This window comes from Pseudorasbora parva, chromosome 24, assembly GCF_024679245.1.
Source record: "Pseudorasbora parva isolate DD20220531a chromosome 24, ASM2467924v1, whole genome shotgun sequence".
Lineage (NCBI taxonomy): Eukaryota > Metazoa > Chordata > Actinopteri > Cypriniformes > Gobionidae > Pseudorasbora > Pseudorasbora parva.
Window position 1 is genome coordinate 35,305,810 of NC_090195.1, and position 22,564 is coordinate 35,328,373.

The window sequence follows — 22,564 nt, forward strand, 5'->3', positions numbered from 1 at the left end:
TTTTTGACATTTTATTAGTTGGATTAGTTAGACACAGTATTGCATTAACAAAATTAGGGATGCACGATATTGGATTTTTGCCGATATCCGATATGCCGATATTTTTCAGCTCATTTTGGCCGATGCCGATACCGATGTCGATATATGTTTATTTTTTCCCTTTGTTTGGAAACAACACCATTTTGAGCAAAAACTATTTTTTTTCATTCTGGTTTCAGATTTCTGAGGTATCCTTACTAAAAGGACTCTTGTTGAAGATAAATAAATGTTAATAAAGTTATTTTTATGATAAGAGTATATTAAAAGCTCTGAAAATAACAATAATAAAGTCAGTAATTTTTCACCCCAGATGCAGCTGTAACCTAAATATTGTATTTTTGGATTTAACGTTTGTGCACATGAAGTGGGGGTGGCATGACATCCATTGATGCTGTCTTTTAATTCTACAATTATTGTAGAGCTCCTTGGATTATTTTTCATCATCCATTTCATAAAATTTTATTACAGATTAATACACTCTATATAAAAGTATTTAATTTACAAGTGTCATGCTTGTGATTTATGACATCATTACTGATTTGTTTATTCAGAACAAGAAGTAACTTCAATTTATTTGTGTATTCTACTTTTCATTGTATTACTGTAACAACAGCGCCCCCACTACATGTATAAATATATAGCGGTCTAGCGGGAGGGCACTAGGACCTGGAGGAGCTTCTGCTGCTGTGGAGGCTGCCGCACGCGCTAGAGAGTGGGGAGACGCGAATGGGCTTGTTTTGGGCTAGTTTTGTTGTGAAAACGTGGCAAATCTGCTGCTGACGGTCACGTCCTTCTGTACGTGCATTCAGAAATTCAAGGCAGCATTTAAAAACAGTCAATATAAATCACTGTACATGCAATGTATTTTCTTGTTTTCACTTGAAGAATGGCCGCAGTGCTGACATGGTCTTATTGCTGTAGCACTCCTTGCACACGTGAGTTATTGCAGGCGCATATCAACACGTTATCATATCGGCAAGGCATATCGGCATAATGTTTTCATATCGGCCGATGCCGATTTTTATATTTTAAGCGTTTATCGGCCGATACCGATGTTGTGCCGATAATATCGTGCATCCCTAAACAAAATACTAGGGGTGCATGCACGATATAACGGCCACCATATCAGTATCGGCCAATATATGTTCATTTTTAAAGGTGCACTATGTAACTTTTCCATCCGCTAGAGGTCCCCTGTACAGGTGCCAAATTTGAGCGCAGAATCTTGGGACATTCGGGCTTCACTTAACAGCCGGTGGGAAAAAAATCAGGATAGGAATCATGTTAATGGATGTGGTTATTAACGTTACTGTAGTGTGAAGCAGAGCAGGAGCGAGTGTTGAGGAGCTGTTCTCCGTGATGGTTTGAATTGTATGATTGAAATCACTTAAGTAATCACTCAAGTAAAATACAGATCAGGTATATTACAGAAACTTTCTATCTTAGGTCCAAACTTAAAGAGTTAGTTCACCCAAAAATGAAAACTATTTCATGAATTACTTCCCCTCATGTCGTTGGACACCCGTCAGACCTTCGTTCATCTTCGAAAACAGATATTTTAGTGTAAAGCTGAGAAAGGCTTCAGATAGGCCTCCATTGGCATTCAGTCCATTCCCACTCCCAAGACCCATAAAGGCCCTAAACACATCGACACACAGCCCATCTCACTACAGCGGCTGGACAATCATTTTACCAAGCGACGAGAGTAGTTTTTGTGCGGAAAAAAAAAATCAAAATAACAACTTAACCCACTTTATTGACGTGAACTCGACGCATGCGCGAGAATATGACGCAGATCCTCTGTTCATGAGCCGGAAAAGGAGGAGCGAGACCTACACGGAAGACAATAACTTGGTGGATAAAGTCATTATTTTGATTTTTTTGCACACAAAAACTATTCTCGTCGCTTGGTAAAATGATTGTCCAGCCGCTGTAGTGAGATGGGCTGTGTGTCGATGTGTTTAGGGCCTTTATGGGTCTTGTGAGTGGGAATGGACTGAATGCCGATGGAGGCCTATCTGAAGCCTTTCTCAGCTTTACACTAAAATATCTTCATTTGTGTTCTGAAGATGAACGAAGGTCTTACGGGTGTCCAACGACATGAGGGGGAGTCATTAATGAAATCATTTTCATTTTTGGGTGAACAAACCCTTTAAGATATATTATTTAAAGCTACACTGTGTAACTTTTTTAATTTATTCTTAGCTAAAAACACTTCGTTCTTTCAAAAATATATGTGCTCATCAGAGGTGGGACAAAGTCATTGTTATGCAAGTCACAAGTAAGTCTCAAGTCTTTGCCCTCGAGTCCCGAGTCAAGTCGAGTCAAAGATGAGGCAAGTCTCGAGTCGAGTCAGAAGTCAAAGCCAACAAGTCTCAAGTCGAGTCCAAGTCCTACCATTTTAGTTTCGAGTCACTTCAAGTCATCTTACCACAGAAATAAAAATTATACAAATCATGTATGTCTGTAAGATTTATATTTATTTAAACCTCTTTTTATACAATGACATTAAGCAAATACAGTAAAAAAACAGAAACACTAGAACAATGCACAGCGGCTTCTGTCCTGTATTGTGTTGACCTCATATGGCAAAACGGTTCAACTTTCAAATAGATATGTGTCCTTTTAGCCTAAACTTAGGGCATTGTGGAAACATTATGGGAATATTGTTTAGCTTATTTTTGGTTTAATTTGGTTTACTTTAATAATTTAATTTATTCAAATATTTTGTTTTGCTATACTTTTTATGCCAGCTTGCCATGGCCCCGCTAGCGTCCCCTCGCGGCACCCAGGGGTCCCTGTCCCCACTTTGAAAAGCACTGCTATAAAGCATATGACTTCAGTTTCTGGAGGGAAAGGGCTTTCTTATGACTTTTGAAGCAGTGAAAATATTCTTAATATTGCATACACTGAAACTGAAATATTATCGTATACCGTAGTGTATAATAGACAATGAATATTAACACAACAACACTGATATGAGTAAAGAGTAGTTTCAAATACAGCGTGAGGCTATAAGGGATTTTCTGACATCTGTTTCATATTCTTCTCAGGTATGAAGAATACCTAGAGGGGTGGGGGGCCCAAAACAAGCCCAATATTATTATATTATTTATTATAATCAGTATAATTTATGATCAATAATTTATCAATAAATGACCCTGCAACATTTTAAATTGAAATCTCGTGGAGTTTAAAATGCAAATACAGATGGGATTTTACAAAATTCTTCAAGTTGCAATAAAGACTGTGAACGGAAGAGGTTTGGAGATGGAAAAAGAGAAAAAGTGACGTGAAGGATTATGGTAACTCCAGTCGGAGTTATTGCACACATATAAGGAGCAGTGGTGAACATGCACACTATAAACCGTAAAAAGGATAAGCCCTGCATCTCAATGTGCAATCTGCTCAAAATAGTATTGAAAATGACTAATGTCACATAGCTACTATTTAGGATTATTATGCACTTTTTTTTTACAGTCTATGATTGGGAGTTAGTGCCCAGGAAAACACTGAGAGGGCTGCAATATAGAGACATGTTTATAATAATATACATTCGAACCATACTTACTGTTATTATTAGCAGCCTATACTTTTTATTATTATTTATTTTTATAATAGCCAAATAATAATAGTCATAATAAATAGCCTACATTATAAAACATATTTTTAAGATTAAATTAGGTGGCTTACCTCCTGTTTCCTCTCCTTCTCTGTATATCTTTGCTGGTTGCATTGTTTGTAAAAAAAAAAAAAAAATGTATTCGTCTATTTACGTCTATGAACTATCATTACATTTATAACATCACATCACATACCTGCACGTTGAACGCGATTTTTCTTCAATGAGATGAAGGAGGCGGGATGTATGAGGACGAATGAATACAGCACTTGTATCGTTGCACTATGGCTATTAGCTGTGAGAGACAGTGTCAGTCAATGTATTTGGACAAAACAGCGACCATAAATGTAAAGAAACGAAGTTGCTTGTCATATTCTCCTAACAAGCAACCACATTTTTTCAAATAAGCCCAAAAAACCGCGACCCGCAACTCGAGATTTTTTTACCGCGACTTGCCAAAAAAAGAAGCCCAAAGTCACGTGTTGTACGCGGACTTGGTAGCTATGGATACTGTCGAATCAAACCAACGTGGGACTACAGTGATTGGATGTCGTGCTGGCAGCGCACGTGCTGTCTGCATGCATACAGGTGCAGCTTTTTTTCCACTGAGAGCAGCGCGGCCGTGTGAAAGAAAAATGGCCAAAAAGTAGCAAGTCTTCTCGAGTCATAAGGCTCAAGTCCAAGTGAAGTCACAAGTCATTGATGTTAAAGTCCAAGTCGAGTTGCAAGTCTTTGTACATTTTGTCGAGTCGAGTCCAAAGTCATCAAATTCATGACTCGAGTCTGACTCGAGTCCAAGTCACATGACTCGAGTCCACACCTCTGGTGCTCATTAATGTATATTTACTTCTTTCAAGTAATAAAGTATTCTCGTAAGTTTATAATATGCCGTTGAAAACACATACGGGTGAGGGGTTCGAATGCCGGTCGCCATGTTGCTCCTCCATCTTGAAAGTACAGTAGCCAAAGAGGGACATACCCGTAAATTCAAGCTTCGCCTTTGGCGTTTTAACACTCGATGGCACCGTGTCGAATGTGAAGAGGGGGATTGCCGTGTTAATCTTGGACTAAATCAGCCACCGTAGGAGTTAAAACGAAATCAGAATTGAGAGTAACAGAAACTAATATTCCCTGGATGGTCATATAGCTTTGCACCGCTAGATGGGGGAAAATATCACACAGTGGAGCTTTACCTATATTTCAATTAAATAAATGTTATTAAATAAACTATATTTTAGTTTAGTAATATTTATTGAATATTTTGAGGAGATCTTTTGGTAGTAAATACTATTTGTGCAATAATTATGGTCCATTAATGACCACTTAAAATATTTTTCTTCTAATACTTATATTATTTATATTACAATTAGTGTAGTAATCAAGGTTAAAATAGAGAAATCCAATGCAAAGAGGCCAATTAGAGTCATTTTGTGGCCAGAAAAATTATTATCCGCAAAGTGCCTGTATGGCTCTGTAATAAATAATAGTCAAGTTGATTAAAGTATTGCAGATCATAACTGCTTACTTATTTGTAGGTTTTACATTTGAATACATGTTAGACATGGTCAAATACTAGATTTCTTTAAATGTGAAATTTTAAAACGTTAATAACACCCCCCAATCTGACATGGAACAGCCAACTAATAATAAATTAATAATTAACTAAATTAATTAACTAAAATAATCAGGCTCAGATTTAGATTTATCTGGAAATATATCAGTTATCGGCTTTCAAATATAAAGAATTATCGGTTATCGGCGCATCCCTACAAAATACCAATCATAACCAGGAAATAAATAAATATAAACTTTTAAATGGGCCTTTTAATTATAATTAAGCCCCAAATACACTGTGACTCTTATTTTGAAATGAATATGCTTTACTAATGCCAGCTGCTCATTCAAAAGATAAGGGATAAAACATGTACTCTAAAACCATCTACAACATAAATATCATAAAGTACACATATCATATCAACAGAAGATCATAAGTTAATGTATTCACTGAACATGAACTGCTCTGAAACCACGAATCTGTAAAAACACGCAACAGCGCATCAATATTACTATGAAACACACCGCGCTGGAGGTTTTAAAATCACTTGCCTATCCCTGTTTTTCAGTCCCCAAATGGAAGATCTCTTAAGACATTTGATTATTTTACTCCTAAATACATTACAGGTCGCACACATCTATTTTTAGTCACAAATGCGAGTGAAATGCTCGAACCCTGCTATACAGTTTTAGTTTAGTTAGTTTTACTTATTACTTAAGCTAAACAAAAATGAGAAATGCTGCCTTGGCATCTAGCTGAAATAAATAAAAAATGATTTTTTTCCCCCTTAAACATCACATTTGACCAGCCGTTTATATCATTACTCACAGAGGAGGAAGAGCGAGTTGGGTTTGGTGTGGAAGTCGGGGAAGTAGAGCCACTTGATGACGTTGGAGTCCATGCTGGAAGACGGGCGTCTCCACGGATAGTCTAAAGCAAAACAGACAGAGATATAGTCATGGTCATCTTCAAGACATGATTTTGTTTTTTGTTTTTTTAATCTATGTGTCTTGACATCTTGAATTAGAATAACTTCATCTCTTCTCTGATGAAGAGGGCGGGGCAACCTGTCACTCACATGAGATCTGCCAATAACAAACCACAGCCACCCAATCAATTCCCCACAGACACAATCAAGCCCCGCCTACATTTGCTCTGTTCCAGAAGGCATTTCGGATATACACCAATCGGGCATAACATTATCACAGGTGAAGTGAATAACACTGATGATCTCTTCATCACGGCTCCTGTTAGTGGGTGGGATATCTTAGGCAGCAAGTGAACATTTTGTCCTCAAAGTTGATGTGTGTGAAGCAGGAGAAATGGGCAAGCGTAAGGATTTGAGCGAGTTTGACAAGGGCCAAATTGTGACGGCTAGACGACTGGGTCAGAGCATCTCCAAAACTGCAGCTCTTGTGGGCTGTTCCCGGTCTGCAGTGGTCAGTATCTATCAAAAGTGCTCCAAGGAAGGACCAGTGGAGAACCGGCCACAGGGTCATGGGCGGCCAAGGCTCATTGATGCACGTGGGGAGCGAAGGCTGGCCCGTGTGGTCCGATCAAACAGACGAGCTACTGGAGCTCAAACTGCTCCAGAAGTTAATGCTGGTTCTGATAGAAAGCTGTCAGAATACACAGAGCAGCTCAGTTTGTTGCGTATGGGGCGGCATAGCCGCTGACCAGTCAGGGTGACCTCTGACCCCGCCCAAAGCACCAACAGTGGCACGTGGGCTTCCAGCAGGATAATGCTCCTGACACAAAGCACAAATGCTTCAGGAATGGTTTGAGGAGCACAACAACGAGTTTGAGGCGTCGACTCGGCCTCCAGATTCCCCAGATCTCAATCCAATCGAGCATCTGTGGGATGTGCTGAACAAAGTCCGATCCATGTAGACCCCACCTCGCAACTTACAGGACTTAAAGGATCTGCTGCTAACATCTTGGTGCCAGATACCACAGCACACCTTCAGGGGAGTCCATGCCACGACGGGTCAGCAAAAGGGGGACCAGCACAATATTAGGTCATAATGCTACGCCTATGATAGTTGTAAGTCACAATAGAGAAGAAAAGACTCAAAAGAACACCTCACTCACTCACCTGTGCAGGCGGCAGGAGGGATGCCGATGCACATCAGGTACTGGAAGGCGAGCATGCAGGCCAGGAAGCAGCAATACTTGGACCAGACGCGGGCGATGGCTTTCCTCCTACGCTGATACATCACCACAATCAGACCGAAAGCGTGCAGCATGGCATAGAAATCCATCCGCTGGCCAATCACATTCACCGCTAACAGAAAACAGGTCTGGAGCAGCAACATTCAGACAAGGGTTTCAAATTATTATAATAATGGGTACATCTGATAGCATCAAAACACAAATTAAAATTCAATATCCATCACGTATCCTTGATCCATTATATTGTGGTTTATCTGTCTCAACAGTGTGTTAGCAATCTGAGCTTCAGCAGATAATCTATTAGAGACAATCCAAAGTAAATCAGTGTCTGGACAAAACAAAAACTGGGGCCTAAAAGGGCGAACATGATTTTGCCAAGTAGGGCATGTTCCTGGATCAACCAAACACAGTCCTATCCCTAAATCTACTGTAACTCCATCACTAAGCCTTATCCTAAACAAATCTGATAGTAATGTTGAGCCAGGATCAACAAATATGAATCCAGGAACATATCCACTATTCAAAATCACGTCCCCCAAAAAGACGTGGTGCTGTTCACGATAATATTTCACAAATCCTCTTATGAGAATGATTAGTGAAGGATCGGTGACACTGAAGACTGGAGTAATGATGATAAATTACAGGAATAAATTACACTTTACTATATATTCACATAGAGAACTGATAATATACACTGGAGGAATATTACACTGATTTACTGTATTTTTGATCAAATAAAATTACCTCAAGACCAAATTTGTAGAAGAAGTAGTTGATGAAATATTTCGTGCAGTTGACGATGCCGTCGTCCAAATGTTGCCGTGTGATGTTGTGAAAAATGGTTCTTGTGACTGGAGGGGTGAGGTTGTTTTTCATACGGTAGAAATCCTGGTGACGGTAAATTGTCACCTCAAACGCCAAGAGGGCCAGCATCAATAAGTTATTCTGTGTGGGTGAAAAAAGCATAAGGACGATATTGAAGTGTGTAAGAGTGTATGCGGGTTAAAGGTGAAGTATAGGCACTTTGCGGAATTAAAAAAAACAGCATTTTAATTAGCAACAAATTAGCAAACGCCCCTTTCGCCCGGTGTGGCTACTGTAATATGCTCAGATCTGTCTATCTCTTTTCAGCTCAACCAATTATGAGAGTTTGGGGTGTGGCTACTGTAGCAGGCTGAGGGATTGGGCGTGGCTACTGTAGCAGGCTGAGAGATTGGGGTGTGGCTACTGTAGCAGGCTGAGGGATTGGGGCGTGGCTACTGTAGCAGGCTGAGGGATTGGGGTGTGGCTACTGTAGCAGGCTGAGGGATTGGGGCGTGGCTACTGTAGCAGGCTGAGAGATTGGGGCGTGGCTACTGTAGCAGGCTGCAGGATTGGGGCGTGGCTACTGTAGCAGGCTGAGAGATTGGGGCGTGGCTACTGTAGCAGGCTGAGGGATTGGGGTGTGGCTACTGTAACAGGCTGAGGGATTGGGGCGTGGCTACTGTAGCAGGCTGAGGGATTGGGGCGTGGCTACTGTAGCAGGCTGAGGGATTGGGGCGTGGCTACTGTAGCAGGCTGAGAGATTGGGGCGTGGCTACCGTAGCAGACTGAGAGATTGGGGCGTGGCTGATGTAGCAGACTGAGGGATTGGGGCGTGGCTACTGTAGCAGGCTGAGGGATTGGGGCGTGGCTACTGTAGCAGGCTGAGGGATTGGGGTGTGGCTACTGTAGCAGGCTGAGAGATTGGGGCGTGGCTACTGTAGCAGGCTGAGGGATTGGGGCATGGCTACCGTAGCAGACTGAGAGATTGGGGCGTGGCTACCGTAGCAGACTGAGAGATTGGGGCGTGGCTACCGTAGCAGACTGAGAGATTGGGGCGTGGCTACTGTAGCAGGCTGAGGGATTGGGGCATGGCTACTGTAGCAGGCTGAGAGATTGGGGAGTGGCTACTGTAGCAGGCTGAGGGATTGGGGAGTGGCTACTGTAGCAGGCTGAGAGATTGGGGCGTGGCTACTGTAACAGGCTGAGGGATTGGGGAGTGGCTACTGTAGCAGGCTGAGGGATTGGGGAGTGGCTACTGTAGCAGGCTGAGGGATTGGGGAGTGGCTACTGTAGCAGGCTGAGGGATTGGGGCGTGGCTACTGTAGCAGGCTGAGGGATTGGGGCGTGGCTACTGTAGCAGGCTGAGAGATTGGGGCGTGGCTACTGTAGCAGGCTGAGGGATTGGGGCGTGGCTACTGTAGCAGTCTGAGAGATTGGGGTGTGGCTACTGTAGCAGGCTGAGGGATTGGGGCGTGGCTACTGTAGCAGGCTGAGAGATTGGGGCGTGGCTACTGTAGCAGGCTGAGAGATTGGGGCGTGGCTACTGTAGCAGGCTGAGGGATTGGGGCGTGGCTACTGTAACAGGCTGAGAGATTGGGGCGTGGCTACTGTAGCAGACTGAGAGATTGGGGTGTGGCTACTGTAGCAGGCTGAGAAATTGGGGCGTGGCTACTGTAGCAGGCTGAGGGATTGAGGCGTGGCTACTGTAGCAGGCTGAGAGATTGGGGCGTGGCTACTGTAGCAGGCTGAGAGATTGGGGCGTGGCTACTGTAGCAGGCTGAGGGATTGGGGCGTGGCTACTGTAGCAGGCTGAGGGATTGAGGCGTGGCTACTGTAGCAGGCTGAGGGATTGGGGCGTGGCTACTGCAGCAGGCTGAGGGATTGGGGCGTGGCTACTGTAGTAGGCTGAGAGATTGGGGTGTGGCTACTGTAGCAGGCTGAGAGATTGGGGCGTGGCTACTGTAGCAGGCTGAGGGATTGAGGCGTGGCTACTGTAGCAGGCTGAGAGATTGGGGTGTGGCTACTGTAGCAGGCTGAGATTGGGCGTGTTTTTTAAAATCAATAATTAAAAAACAAACAAATACATACATGATTTTGAATATTATTATTATTTTATGGCTGGTAAAAATTATTTATGAACAGAATGTTTTCTCAGATCACTCAGCACTGATAGGTGTGGCCAAAACATTACTTTTAGACACTAAGCATGTGTGCTGGTGTATTGTTAAATGCATACACACCCTCAGATTCTCCAGTAATGGAGAGAACTTCCTGAGGCCGATCCAGTTGGCTGGGTCCACCGGACCGCTGTAGAGAAGAGACTTAGCCATGTCCAGCCTCTGAGCCTCTGTGTAGTTGTCAGGCTTGAGAAGAGAACCAGAGACAGTGAGAACGAGAATCTCCATTTCATGCATGTACTGAGGGGTCAGAGGTGGACGAAGTACACAACTTCATTACTTGAGTGAAAGTAAAAGTATTACTGGTCAAATACTACTCTGTTACAAGTGAAAGTTGTAAAAACAGATTTTTACTTAAAGCTGCAGTTATTGGCGGAATTATCAACTTTACATGATTAGTGCTCCGGTCGGCACAGCGCGGAGGAATCAAATGTTTTGAGGAGAATGTGCAGCTGTCAGGAGAAGGGCTGTCAGTCACCGCGCTGGTGTGGATACTGTCATTCACAATCACAGATTTTACTGTTTTAAAGTATGACCGACATAATGTCATCTGAACAAGTAAGTAGCTAACATCCACTTTTGTTTTGACCAACTAAGGAGAAAAAAGCATTGCAATACGTGATATGATAAACGATCGTTAGATTATCCATCGCGATGATATCTAACGATCGTTTATCGTATCATGTCAAACTGCAAATTATACTTTTTCAAACTGTTAATGTTATCAGGATTGCGTGACTACATTTAATGTGTATTAGGGCTACCTGTAGTACAGTTTCCATTTCTGTGCAGTCTAATTTCTAATCGACATATACCAACACATTAATGTGGAGTAGAGGTGAAGCTCCCTCTCATAGTAGCAAGCACAAAATAACTGATGTTACCATAATGCACATAGCAAAACGAGAAAGGCACAACAAAGAAAACTCCTTAACTGCATTAATTAAGTGAACAGATGTGATACTGTTCCATAGCCTAATTCAACCATTGAAATGTCTTACCTGTCCAGCAGAAAAAAAGCTGAAAAACCCCTTCAAAACACGAGTTCACGCCACCTTTAATTATCCTTGTTTTCGCGTCGCCCGGGTAAAGTCTCTTTTTTTCACTCCAAAGCCGTTTGAACCTTTTTGGATCCGCCATCAAATTAATACATTTAATTATATCAAGTGGTGTGAGAAAAGGCCATCTCCACTTCCAACATCCTCACATGCGATAGCCTGCTAACCGGGACTCCTTCTTTATGTGTTCAGATGTGACGTAACAACTCAAACATACGCTTGAATTTCCCGCGGAAATCCACCAGTACCACTGGAATTAAAAATATTATTACAAGCTTACTGCTGTAAATCGAGCTACGGTAAGCAGATAGTTTTCAACACTGGCTGGTTATCTACTTGCTCAAAAAATTATTTTGGATAGTTTTTAACCCAAAAAAGTTACGGACTGCAGCTTTAAGTAAAAGTACAGAAGTATTTGATTTCAAAATGAATTAAGTATCAAAAGTAATTATCCCTTTTTATGTCGCTGCATTATTTTATTATCCTTGTATAAATGCACATTATGCCATCATGGTTTAAGCCAGTCAGTGACGCTCCATCTGACACACTAGCAGACGACTAACTTAAACTCATTTAAATACTTGTAGAAAAGTTACAAAGCTGCTGTCACTTTAAGGCCGAATGCACGGATCCAATACACTGATACACATCTGATATTCTCACACTGTTCACCTTCACTGAAGACAGAATCAGCTTTGTTTATGTGAATATTCGTCAAAAAGAGCATTTTGACATCCATCTTCCTCCATTTTGCTCTAAACTATAAATCAGTGTTGGGGGGGGGGGGGGTGAAATGCTGTTTCCTGCATACTGAGCTTTACACTGTTAAAGACTTGGATTCCCATCCTAAACATAGACAAAGTTTCAAAAACTAATGTTGGACGTTTGATGGAGTATTTCTGTGTCAAAAATACTCCTTCCGGTTTCTCACAAGTTTCAGAGAGTTTTTTTTCGAGTATGGGTCGGCTTGACGTTAATAGAGCGGAAGGTCCTTGTATGGGCCATACGGGCTCTTCTCCCGGTAGGGTGCGCGCGCGCGTGACTAGAGCGAGAGAGGAAATGCACGCCCGTAAACACTCTCTCAAGGTGCAGATCCAGTCGATCCAGGCGCCGCACTCCACTTTATTCCTATGGGTGACGTCGAGCGACTTCAGCGCTTCAGCACAGCATTCGGGGAAGGCAGCGCTGCATTTGAACCGATTTGAACGCAGAAATGACGGAAGGCTTCACAACATCGCTTCAGTCGCGTCTCAAAGTGGATCTCCACTGTTCACTGCTGTCACAGGACTTCACCAAATCATACCAAAGAAGAAGTGTGTTTTTGAAGGAGCGGTCCCAGCGATAAAGGTTCGGTCCTGCTTTGGAAGCAGCCGGTGAGTAAAACTGCTTCAAATGTCTGTGCTGTCGGCTATCGTCGCGTGAGTAAACATCAGTAAACAACACGATCGCGTGCTTCGTCATTCAAAGGCGCTAACGGACTCCATTGTTGTTCTCTGTATAACGTTACACTAGTCTGACGTGCAAAACCGTTTTGCTTGCTACTGCTAAGGTTTAGTCGCATACAATAGTCCATAAACCGAATCATGTCCTCATAAACTGCGAGTAGAGACACAAATGTTGACAGGCCACTAAATACAGTCCATACCACAGAGACGGATGTCCTGCTGCTGCTGCTTCTCCTGTTCAATTTATTTCATCCTCCGAATGATTCTGGATCACTATCTGTATTAGCTGAGATAGCGATGGGTTTCTCCACGCTTGAGGACGTCACCGCTTTGTGCTCGTCATTCTTTAGCTCCGCCCACACGATACGCCTCCAGGCGCTCGGTTTTTTCCGGAAAGACTCGGTACAGCCCATATTTCTTTTACAAATATAATAAAACTAAAGACTTTTTGGAGATATGAAGGATGCAATACTACTCTATAGGTACTCAAGATTGACATGACACTGACTGAAACTGAGTGTTTCACCCCCCCTTTAATAAATGCTGTGAAATCATTGAACTTCACAAGACTCTACAAGAGTGATTCCTGAAAGGCTTTCTGCAAAAACCCAAACACCTTTTAAAGAAGAAAAAAATCATCCACTGACTTTCAAAGCTGCGACAGAAACGACTTTTGACTTCGAGGACCTTGATAGAAATGTAGTGGAGTAAAAAGGACGATATTTGTCTTTCAGATGGAGTGAAGTTAAAGTCAGAAGTTTACAGAAAAAATAATACTCCAGTAAAGTACAGATACTCAAAAAGTGAACTTAAGTACAGGACTGAAGGAAATGAGCTGAGCTACTGTCCAGCTCTGTGAGGGGTGCACGGGGCTCACCATATTGCAGGTTTTTGAGTATGTGGAAGGGTTAATGGAGGTCAGCTGGTACAGCATTTTGCAGACGATGATGACGCAGGTCCATACGGTGCACACGCTGGAGGCGAGCGGCCTGAACTGGCTGAAAGGAAGCGCGAAGGCCCAGCTCACCAGGAACACGTAGTTAAACAACGACACCTGAGAACAACATGTTTCATATAAATATGTTTCATATAGACAACTTTCATATAAACTACATGTTTACTTATATAAATAAATGGTGACTGTTATAATTTAAATTGTTAAATTATAAATATATAAATAAATAGTTATAATTCATAAAAATAAATAAACAAACGTTTGTAGTGATGATCAACTTTTTAAACACACACCTGGGAATCACCATTAACTAATAAATCTTAGTAAATGTGGCAAACATGTAAGAATAAAAATATATGAAAACATTTAATAATTTATTTTTCAATAAACATTTCTATTTAAAATATATGCTGTTCTTTTGAACTTTCTATTCATCAACGAATCCTTAAAAATAAAATGTATGACGGTTTCTACAAAAATATGAACATCGATAATAATCATAAATGTGTGTTGATCATCAAATCCTTTCTTTCTTTCTTTCTTTCTTTCTTTCTTTCTTTCTTTCTTTTTATTTATATATAGCTTGGTGCGCTTGGTGAAGCATTAGGAGTTCCTTTCACTGGAACTAAGGGGCCAAGCCCAACCCCTGAAAAAAAAAATCCACCCATAATCCCCCCTCCAACAAACTTTACACTTGGCACAATGCAGTCAGGCAAGTCTCGTTCTCCTGGCAACCGCCAAACCCAGACTCGTCCATGGGATTGTCAGACAGAGAAGCGTGATTGGTCGCTCAGAGAACACGTCTCACTGCTCTAGAGTCCAGTGGCAGTGTTTAGTAGTGAGGAAATGTCAGGAATGGACTTATTGCATAGGTGGCAACCTATCACGGTACCACGCTTGAGTTCACTGAGCTCCTGAGAGCGACCCATTCTTTCACTAATGTGTGTAGAAGCGTCTGCAGGCCTAGAGCTTGAGTTATACACCTGTGGCCATGAAAAGATTGAACACCTGAACTCAGGGATTTGGAGGAGCGGCCCAATACTTTTGGCAATATAGTGTATGTTTGTCCAAAAGAGATCATGTTCAAGTTCATGTTTTAAGAGCAGTTTTTCATTGCTTTGCAGTGTTCACCTCTTTAACGGAGACCCAGATGATGTAGGAGGAGACGATCTTGATGATGTGAAGCTCCAGCAGCCACCAGATGAAGAGCTGCAGCTTCTGCACGTACTCCAGAAACTTCAGGAACAGCACCGTCAGACGCTCCACCACCAGATGCCACTTATTCCTCAGCTCTGCAGCAGAAAAACAAACATGCAACGTCAAAGAAAAAAAGTACCAAGCTGATGCCATATGAGTTTTGAAAGGTTAGTAAATTGACATATAACATTCAGGAATGACTCACACCAAGATTAGGATTCAAAATCGCTACTCTGAAGACTGAAAGTGCATCCCAATACACACGCGTATGCACTATTCTAAGCAAAAATAGCGTGTTCCCACTGAATATTCTAAAAATAAAGTGCAATTAAATTATCCAGATGCACAATGTTCATGTACAAAAAACAACAACAACACGGCTTTAATTACACAGCAGACAAAGAGACGCTATCACACTCCAACACTGAATGATTAAATAACCGTATAAATCTCAAGACGGGAAAGTACATTGTGCATAGAATAAGTGCAAAGTGTACAGTGCATCATTTGAGGCCCAACTTGAATAAACATTGTGTGTATTTATATACACATAATAATTATACACACTACACACATATATTATGTAAACACAAACTTTTTCGATGCGATTAATCACGATTAACCGATTTGACAGAAATGATAAATATTAGATGAAAATGTAAAAACTTAAAACAAAAGAAATAAAATAAATATAAAAAATCTAATTAAAAAGCACATAAAATGAATACAATTTTAATTAAAATGAAAACTGAAAATAATAAAATAAAAGTAAATTCTAATTATGAATACATACTATAATCGTATATAAAACACTACTACAAAAAGTAAAAATAAATAAATTAATTTTAAATTAATTAAATTAATTTTAAAAAGCTGAAAAGAAATATATAAAAAAGTGCTGTAAATTGAAAAAAAGGGGGGGAAAAAAACCACACATTTTTTTCTGTAATTAATTGTGTTTATTCACACCTAACATTAAAGATTTTAATATATTTTTATAATTTCAGTCAAGAAATATAGAAATTGTCAATAGTATATAAAATAAAGCAGGTCTGCACATTGTGCAAAAATCATCACATTCGTCCGTGATTTTTGGGAAGGCAGGGGAGGTTTTGAAGCCGTTTTCAGGACTATCAGTAAAATAACGGCCTGTACACAGCAACACTTAGAGCCATCCGTCAACATTACGACACAGGAGCTGTGCTCAAACATTTTAGGGAGCTCCACGAAACGGCCAATAATGGTTAAAATATTTCCAATCTCAAAACGGTCATAAAACACCGACACCCGTAGATGAATCTCAGCGACGTGTCTCTGACGTGTTTATGAAATACATAAAGCACAAGTGTTTGAGTAACAGCAGTTTAGAAAACCAAAGTGTGACCTGTTGTGGAATGTGTAACTCCACACACAGAAACTACACAGAAAATAAAAACGCAAACCTGAAGAAGAATGAAAACATAAATTAGAGAGAAATGCTTATGGTATTTGCTTTTCTGAGAGATATTGTAAGTGTGTTCAGTCTAGTTCAAGCAGGAATTTAATATGCCGATGTGAAAGACAGCACATGGGCTCTTCCTTACGCGGACTGTAAAAGTGTTTACACATTAAACAAGTCTAGACATTTTTATCCCGCTCTGTTTACTCTGCTGGCCCTGTCCTGCCCCGTCAGGCCAATAAAAGCCTCTTCCAGTTGTATTGCTACAGTGAGAGCAACCGATATGAATTCAGATTTTTATAGTGTGTTTCATTCAAGCCAGGATATAAAGCCAATATAATATTTGGTCTTGTAATTTAATTGAATTTAATATGTTTAAATGGCACCATCTGCAGGGATATGCTCTTTTTTTACTGCATTACTTTTTAAATAAACATGAATATGTATAAAAGGTGTTTATTTTCCTATTTTAAAGAGGTCCTTTCACAAAGTCTTGATGTTGTGCTTGTGCTCTACTAGAGCAGGTTTTCCTGCTTGAATGTTGATTATTCCTCATATTCTCCATTGTTGCGGCTCCTCTCTTCCCAGTCTGTCAGTAACTCTGTTTAGTTCCTGTCTCTATGAAGCCCCTCCTTCTGAAAAGCACACTGTGCTCTGATTGGTCGGCTGGAGCAGTGTGTTGTGATTGGTGTTTGGGAAATGTCCCGCCCCTTTTCCATAACCGGCAGTTTTAACACACGACTAACTCAACCAGGCCCCGCCCCTTTATTCTGCGCATTAATTATTATAATGAGGAATATTGTGACGTGTTGGTTCTCAAGAAAATTCAAGAAAACTCAAGACTTAAATGGAGACGTTTCAGGAGTTTTAGAAACACTGACACTGATATAGAGAACTCCCTTTTTCATGCTCAATCAGCAACCATATGAAATGGGAACATGGGAAAAATCTAAAAAAAAATGGAAAAAAGTACAGATGGGTTGTTGACGTGACATGACATTTTACATTTACATTTTTTAACTTTTACGCATTTGGCAGACGCTTTTATCCAAAGCGACTTACATTGCATTTTAAGGTACACATTTTACATTTTTGTCAGTTCTTGCTTTCCCTGGGAATCGAACCCATGACCTTGGCGTTGCTGGCGCCACGCTCTACTGTTTGAGCTACAGGAAAGCCATTTTCCTGGTCTCATATGATAAAACTGTACATAATTAGTAGTCATCATTAAAAATGCAGTAAATGGTTAAAAAATAAATTGTCTTACATGGACCTGTTGTTATAAAAACTGCTTTGTTATTGGATTTTGGTATTATATCTGTGGCAAAAGTCAACAAAACATTGTATGGGTCAGAATTATCAATTGTTCTTTTATGCCAAAAATCATTAGGATATTAAGATCATGTTCCATGAAGATATTTTGTAAATTACCTACCGTAAATATATATAAAAAATTTTGTAGTAGTAGTAATATGCATCGCTAAGGACTTCATTTGGACAACTTTAGAGGAGATTTTCCTCAATATTTTGATTTTTTTGCAGCCTGAGATTCCAGATTTTCATATAGTAGTTGTATTTCGGCCAAATATTGTCCGATCCAAACAAACCATACATCAATAAGGCATATTTATTCAGTTTTTATATGATGTAAATATCTCAATATATATATATAAAGTGTATTTTACAAAAAAAACAAACAGCATTTTTAACTGCCTTTAAAGCTAATTTAAAATAGATTTTTATATAATATAATATGGCAATTGTATTAAAATTGTTTAGTTTCACAGTTATTAATGTATGCAATTTTAGCAATAAAACAACTTAGATGTTTAGAAAAACAACAAACAAATGAAATGTTAATTTTAAGATACCAGTCTTATTGTCTCTTATTGCTCTTCAATAAAGTAAAAATTATTATCTGATCAATCGATCGATTAAGTGGTAGATAAATCGATTACAAAAAGAATCGATAGCTGCAGCCCTAATGGAAACCTGCACTCCGGCACAAAATCTGAAGTCTGACCTACCTGATCCCTGGTCTGGCACCGGATCTGACATCTGGCAGGTGTAGCTTTCAGAAATGACCTGTGGCTCTGAAATCTCCTCCTCCTCATCCATTTGTTTGAGATCGTCTTCCTCTTTCTCCAGGTATACTCTCTCCTCATCCTCCTCCTCGCTTATGGCGGAGCTGAGCGTAGGTTTGACCATGGAGATATCCACCAGACTTCCATCCAGATGGACCAGCCTGAAAATCAAGGAAAATCACCGGTTTCACATCCATTTTTAACCAATTAAGAACCAAAAGCTGTGAGAAAAAGTATTAAACTGTATTGAACCTCAACAATTGTTAAAGTAAAAATCTGTATTATTCTGTATAATCTGAAAAATATATCTGTTTCTATTAATCAGTTGCAAAAAATCCATATGAAGTACCAAACGTATTAAACACCATTTAATATGGATTTTACTTTATGATATATTTTAAAATAATAGTAATAATAAATAATTTTGATCTTATTAGATCAAACATTCCAGAATAAATTATAATAATAAAAATAAACTTCATAAAATTAAAAATAATATTATAAATAATTATGTAAATCTTCATTAAAGTAAATCATACTGGCCTATTGTATTTTAATAATTATATTAGGTAACACTTTATTTTTCAGTTTCATTGTCACACGTTACATTTAGTTACTGTAGTAATAATTATTAATTATTCATAATTACATGCAATTAACCCTAATCCTAACTCTATAGTAAGTACATGTAGTTCATTAATATTATTAATCAGTACTTAAAATAACACTGACACCTTAAAAAAATTGTGAAACCTTATTTTACATACAATTCCAAGTAAAACATCAGTTACACTGTAAGTGACATGAACATAGACTTAAATCGGTAATTAAATTATTTGTATGACAAATTAATCATAAGCACAAAATGCATGATTGTGATGGATCTAATGATCAGATCTTGGTGAAAAACCTTATGGAAGAAGCTTACGGCCTTATGTTTTTCAGCAAAATATTGACCCCAAATATGACGCTAAAGTTTCCAGCGTCACAGGAATGCTTTATAAGCAACTTTGTTAATTTGCTTGAGCAAGTCCAGATCTCATGATCTCAATGTACGGCTGGACTTGAAAAAGGGCTGTCAACTCACAATCTCCAGTCTGAGCTTAAGCAGCTCTGTGAAGAAGAATGGGAAAACAACTGGCCAGATGTGCAAAGCTGATAGACACCCATATATACGCCCAAGAATACCTGGAGATTGTGCTCTTCTGTTTGTCGGCCACACTTTTGATGTCGGTGAGCTCCAGAAATCGCTCGTGGAAGTAGTGCAGGTGCAGGATACAAACCAGCAGAAAGGAAGTGGGAATGAAGATCCGTGTGAACAGAGCAGGAACCGAGAATTTCTCCAGACCGAGATCTCCCAACCTAAACAGGCCATGAGCTCAGTTAGGACACCAAAATCAATCTGTCATATTGTAAAATACTAGGGGTGTGACGAGATCTCGCGAGACTAATAATAATAATAATAATGCTCGATTTATATAGCGCTTTTCTAGGCACTCAAAGTGCTTTACATTGAAGGGGGGAATCTCCTCAACCTCCACCAATGTGCAGCACCACCTGGATGATGCGACGGCAGCCATATTGCGCCAGAACGCTCACCACACACCAGCTGATTGGTGGAGAGGAGACCGAGTGATGAAGCCAATCAGGATATGGGGGTTATTAGGAGGCCATGATGGACAGGGGCCAGTGGGCAAATTTGGCCAGGATGCCGGGGTTACACCCCTTCTCTTTATCAAAGGACATCCTGGGATTTTTAATGACCACAGAGAGTCAGGACCTCGGTTTAATGTCTCATCTGAAGGACGGTGCTCTTTGTCAGTATAGTGTCCCCATCACTATACTGGGGCGTTAGGACCCACACAGACCACAGGGTGAGCGCCCCCTGCTGGCCTCACTAACACCTCTACCAGCAGCTCCTGGTTTTCCCAGTTGGTCTCCCATCCAGGTACTGACCAGGCTCAGCCCTGCTAAGATTATCTGATATATGATTAGATTTTTCGTCAGGGTCAAAAGCCGTCTCGTTAACGATGACTGTTTGATCTATGGTTAACCGTATCAACGTTAACCAATCAAAGTTGTCAGTAAAAAAAAAAGTGATCTCTAAATAAGTCTATAATAGACAGTGCACTAAACGCTACTACAGTTAGCCGTCTCATTCCAAACTCTTTTTGTGTGAAGTGAACATATCCCTCATACTCAATTTTTCATAACTCACCTGATAAAAAAACCTAATAAACCAATAAAAACATTTGGCACGAGGTCACAGCGTTTGGGTTTGCGTGCTCACAAGGTTTGCAAAAAGTAAACAGGCTAAAACACTCGAGGTTAGGGCCAGGGCAGACGACAGGATGAAGCGGCATTCCGCATAAAATGGGCTTACATTTGGAAATATATTACATCTACATTTCAGTGGAAACACATAAGGTGTTGATCATCATCTTTCTTTATTATTGTTAGCACTACCTCGAACTAAAGCGGCGTCTCTTCAGAGCTGTCATTTTCTTAAATGAGCCGCGGCAATGTTACAAATGAGCTTCTAACGCTTGACAAATGCCTTTATTTTCAACGCGATCACCTTGCCCAAACCATTTGGAAACTAAGAAGCCATTTGTCCTCCGATTACAAACAAGCTCCTCGGCGGCGCGTTTGCGGGACTCGTGTTTCGCGCTGTGGGGGATTTTAAAAGAGTGACTTGAGTGGAAGGGAGGCGGCGGCGCCAGGACAGTGTGTGTGTGTGTGTGTGTGTGTGTGTGTGTGTGTGTGTGTGTGTGTGTGTGTGTGTGTGTGTGTGTGTGTGTGTGTGTGTGTGTGTGAGCGGCAGAGAGATGCGACAGTTGCGAATTGAAGGTGCGGCTCGCGGCTGTTATTTTAAATAGCGCAGCATATTTTAAACTAATCGGTTAACCGGTTTCAACCGACTAATGAGGCTCAGTGGTCGGTCAAGAAAATGTTTAGTTTTCATCATCCCTAGTCTCGTCATATTCTCATGACCTGGTCATGAAGGCGTGTAAGGGTAAAGTTTATATTACCGCTCCTCTCCAGTTTTACAAAGTGCTTTACATTAGAAATCAATTAAAACAGTGGTAACATATGCATGAGAAAAAAGAATACCATGTGGATGAATAAAAAATTAAAAACAAGCATAGTTAAAACAGTTGTAAAGATAATTAAAAATAATAATAATAATAATAATAATAATAAAAATAATAGAATGGTCAGATCCACAGTAATGGTCTGATATAAAAATAAAGCATTCTTCAGTTTACAGCCTACATACATGTACCATCTTAATTAGATCACCTCTCCTTCATTTCTTTCTCAAACACGTTCATTACATCCATTTTAATCACTATTCCCTGATTTTTACTCAGGAACCTTCTTGTTAAACCCATTCTCACTCATCATACCCTCCACAGATTTACACATACTCAAACCTTATTGTCAAACTTACTATTTCCATCAAACTCAGTTTTCATCATATTTACCTCAAATGAACATATAAAATAACACTAACCAAAGATAAGAACAAAGGTAAACTAAGAGAGCAATAAAAAGAATAAACACAGAAATAAATATTAGAAATATTTTAGAAATTATAGAAATAAAAACAATTTATTTCAGGTGGATAATCAAAACAATCGCTTCACTTCCATCAGCTCATCTACAATGAGCTGTTCGCAGCAGTGATCACATGACGAGAAGACGAGTGTGTGTTATGAGTGTGTGGTAGTAAAGCGCTCGCATTCAGCTTGTGTTACGAGTGTGTGTAACATGTGAGGATTCGTTGCGAAGCAGAAGCGCCAGACTGATATTTTAAACTGCACGTTCAGCACTACCGCTCCATAATCACAGAGGATACGCATGATCACGAAATATAAAGTGAATGCAAAAGGTAACGTGCATTCAAATGCGATTTGTATGCGTTACCGGTGTTTGAAAGCGATCCCTGAGGCACATGAATATCTCCCAATATGAAAACTATCTATTTGTAACCATCTCTTAGCTCTGTATAATG

The 22,564-nt window shown here is 40.1% G+C and overlaps 1 protein-coding gene across 4 annotated transcripts in view; it reads right to left on the reverse strand.

The window, feature by feature from the left end:
• The window catches only part of LOC137064221 (piezo-type mechanosensitive ion channel component 2), a 266,236-nt gene that overhangs the window by 73,878 nt on the left and 169,794 nt on the right, over positions 1-22,564 (reverse strand). For all 4 annotated transcript variants that reach the window (XM_067435581.1, XM_067435580.1, XM_067435582.1 and 1 more), the window contains 8 exons: positions 19,735-19,908; positions 18,490-18,707; positions 14,959-15,119; positions 13,750-13,926; positions 10,433-10,555; positions 8,133-8,333; positions 7,312-7,516; positions 6,045-6,146 (listed from right to left, as the gene is read on the reverse strand). In XM_067435581.1, coding sequence (XP_067291682.1) covers positions 6,045-6,146; positions 7,312-7,516; positions 8,133-8,333; positions 10,433-10,555; positions 13,750-13,926; positions 14,959-15,119; positions 18,490-18,707; positions 19,735-19,908 — 1,361 coding nt within the window. The remainder of the gene's footprint in view (positions 1-6,044; positions 6,147-7,311; positions 7,517-8,132; positions 8,334-10,432; positions 10,556-13,749; positions 13,927-14,958; positions 15,120-18,489; positions 18,708-19,734; positions 19,909-22,564) is intronic.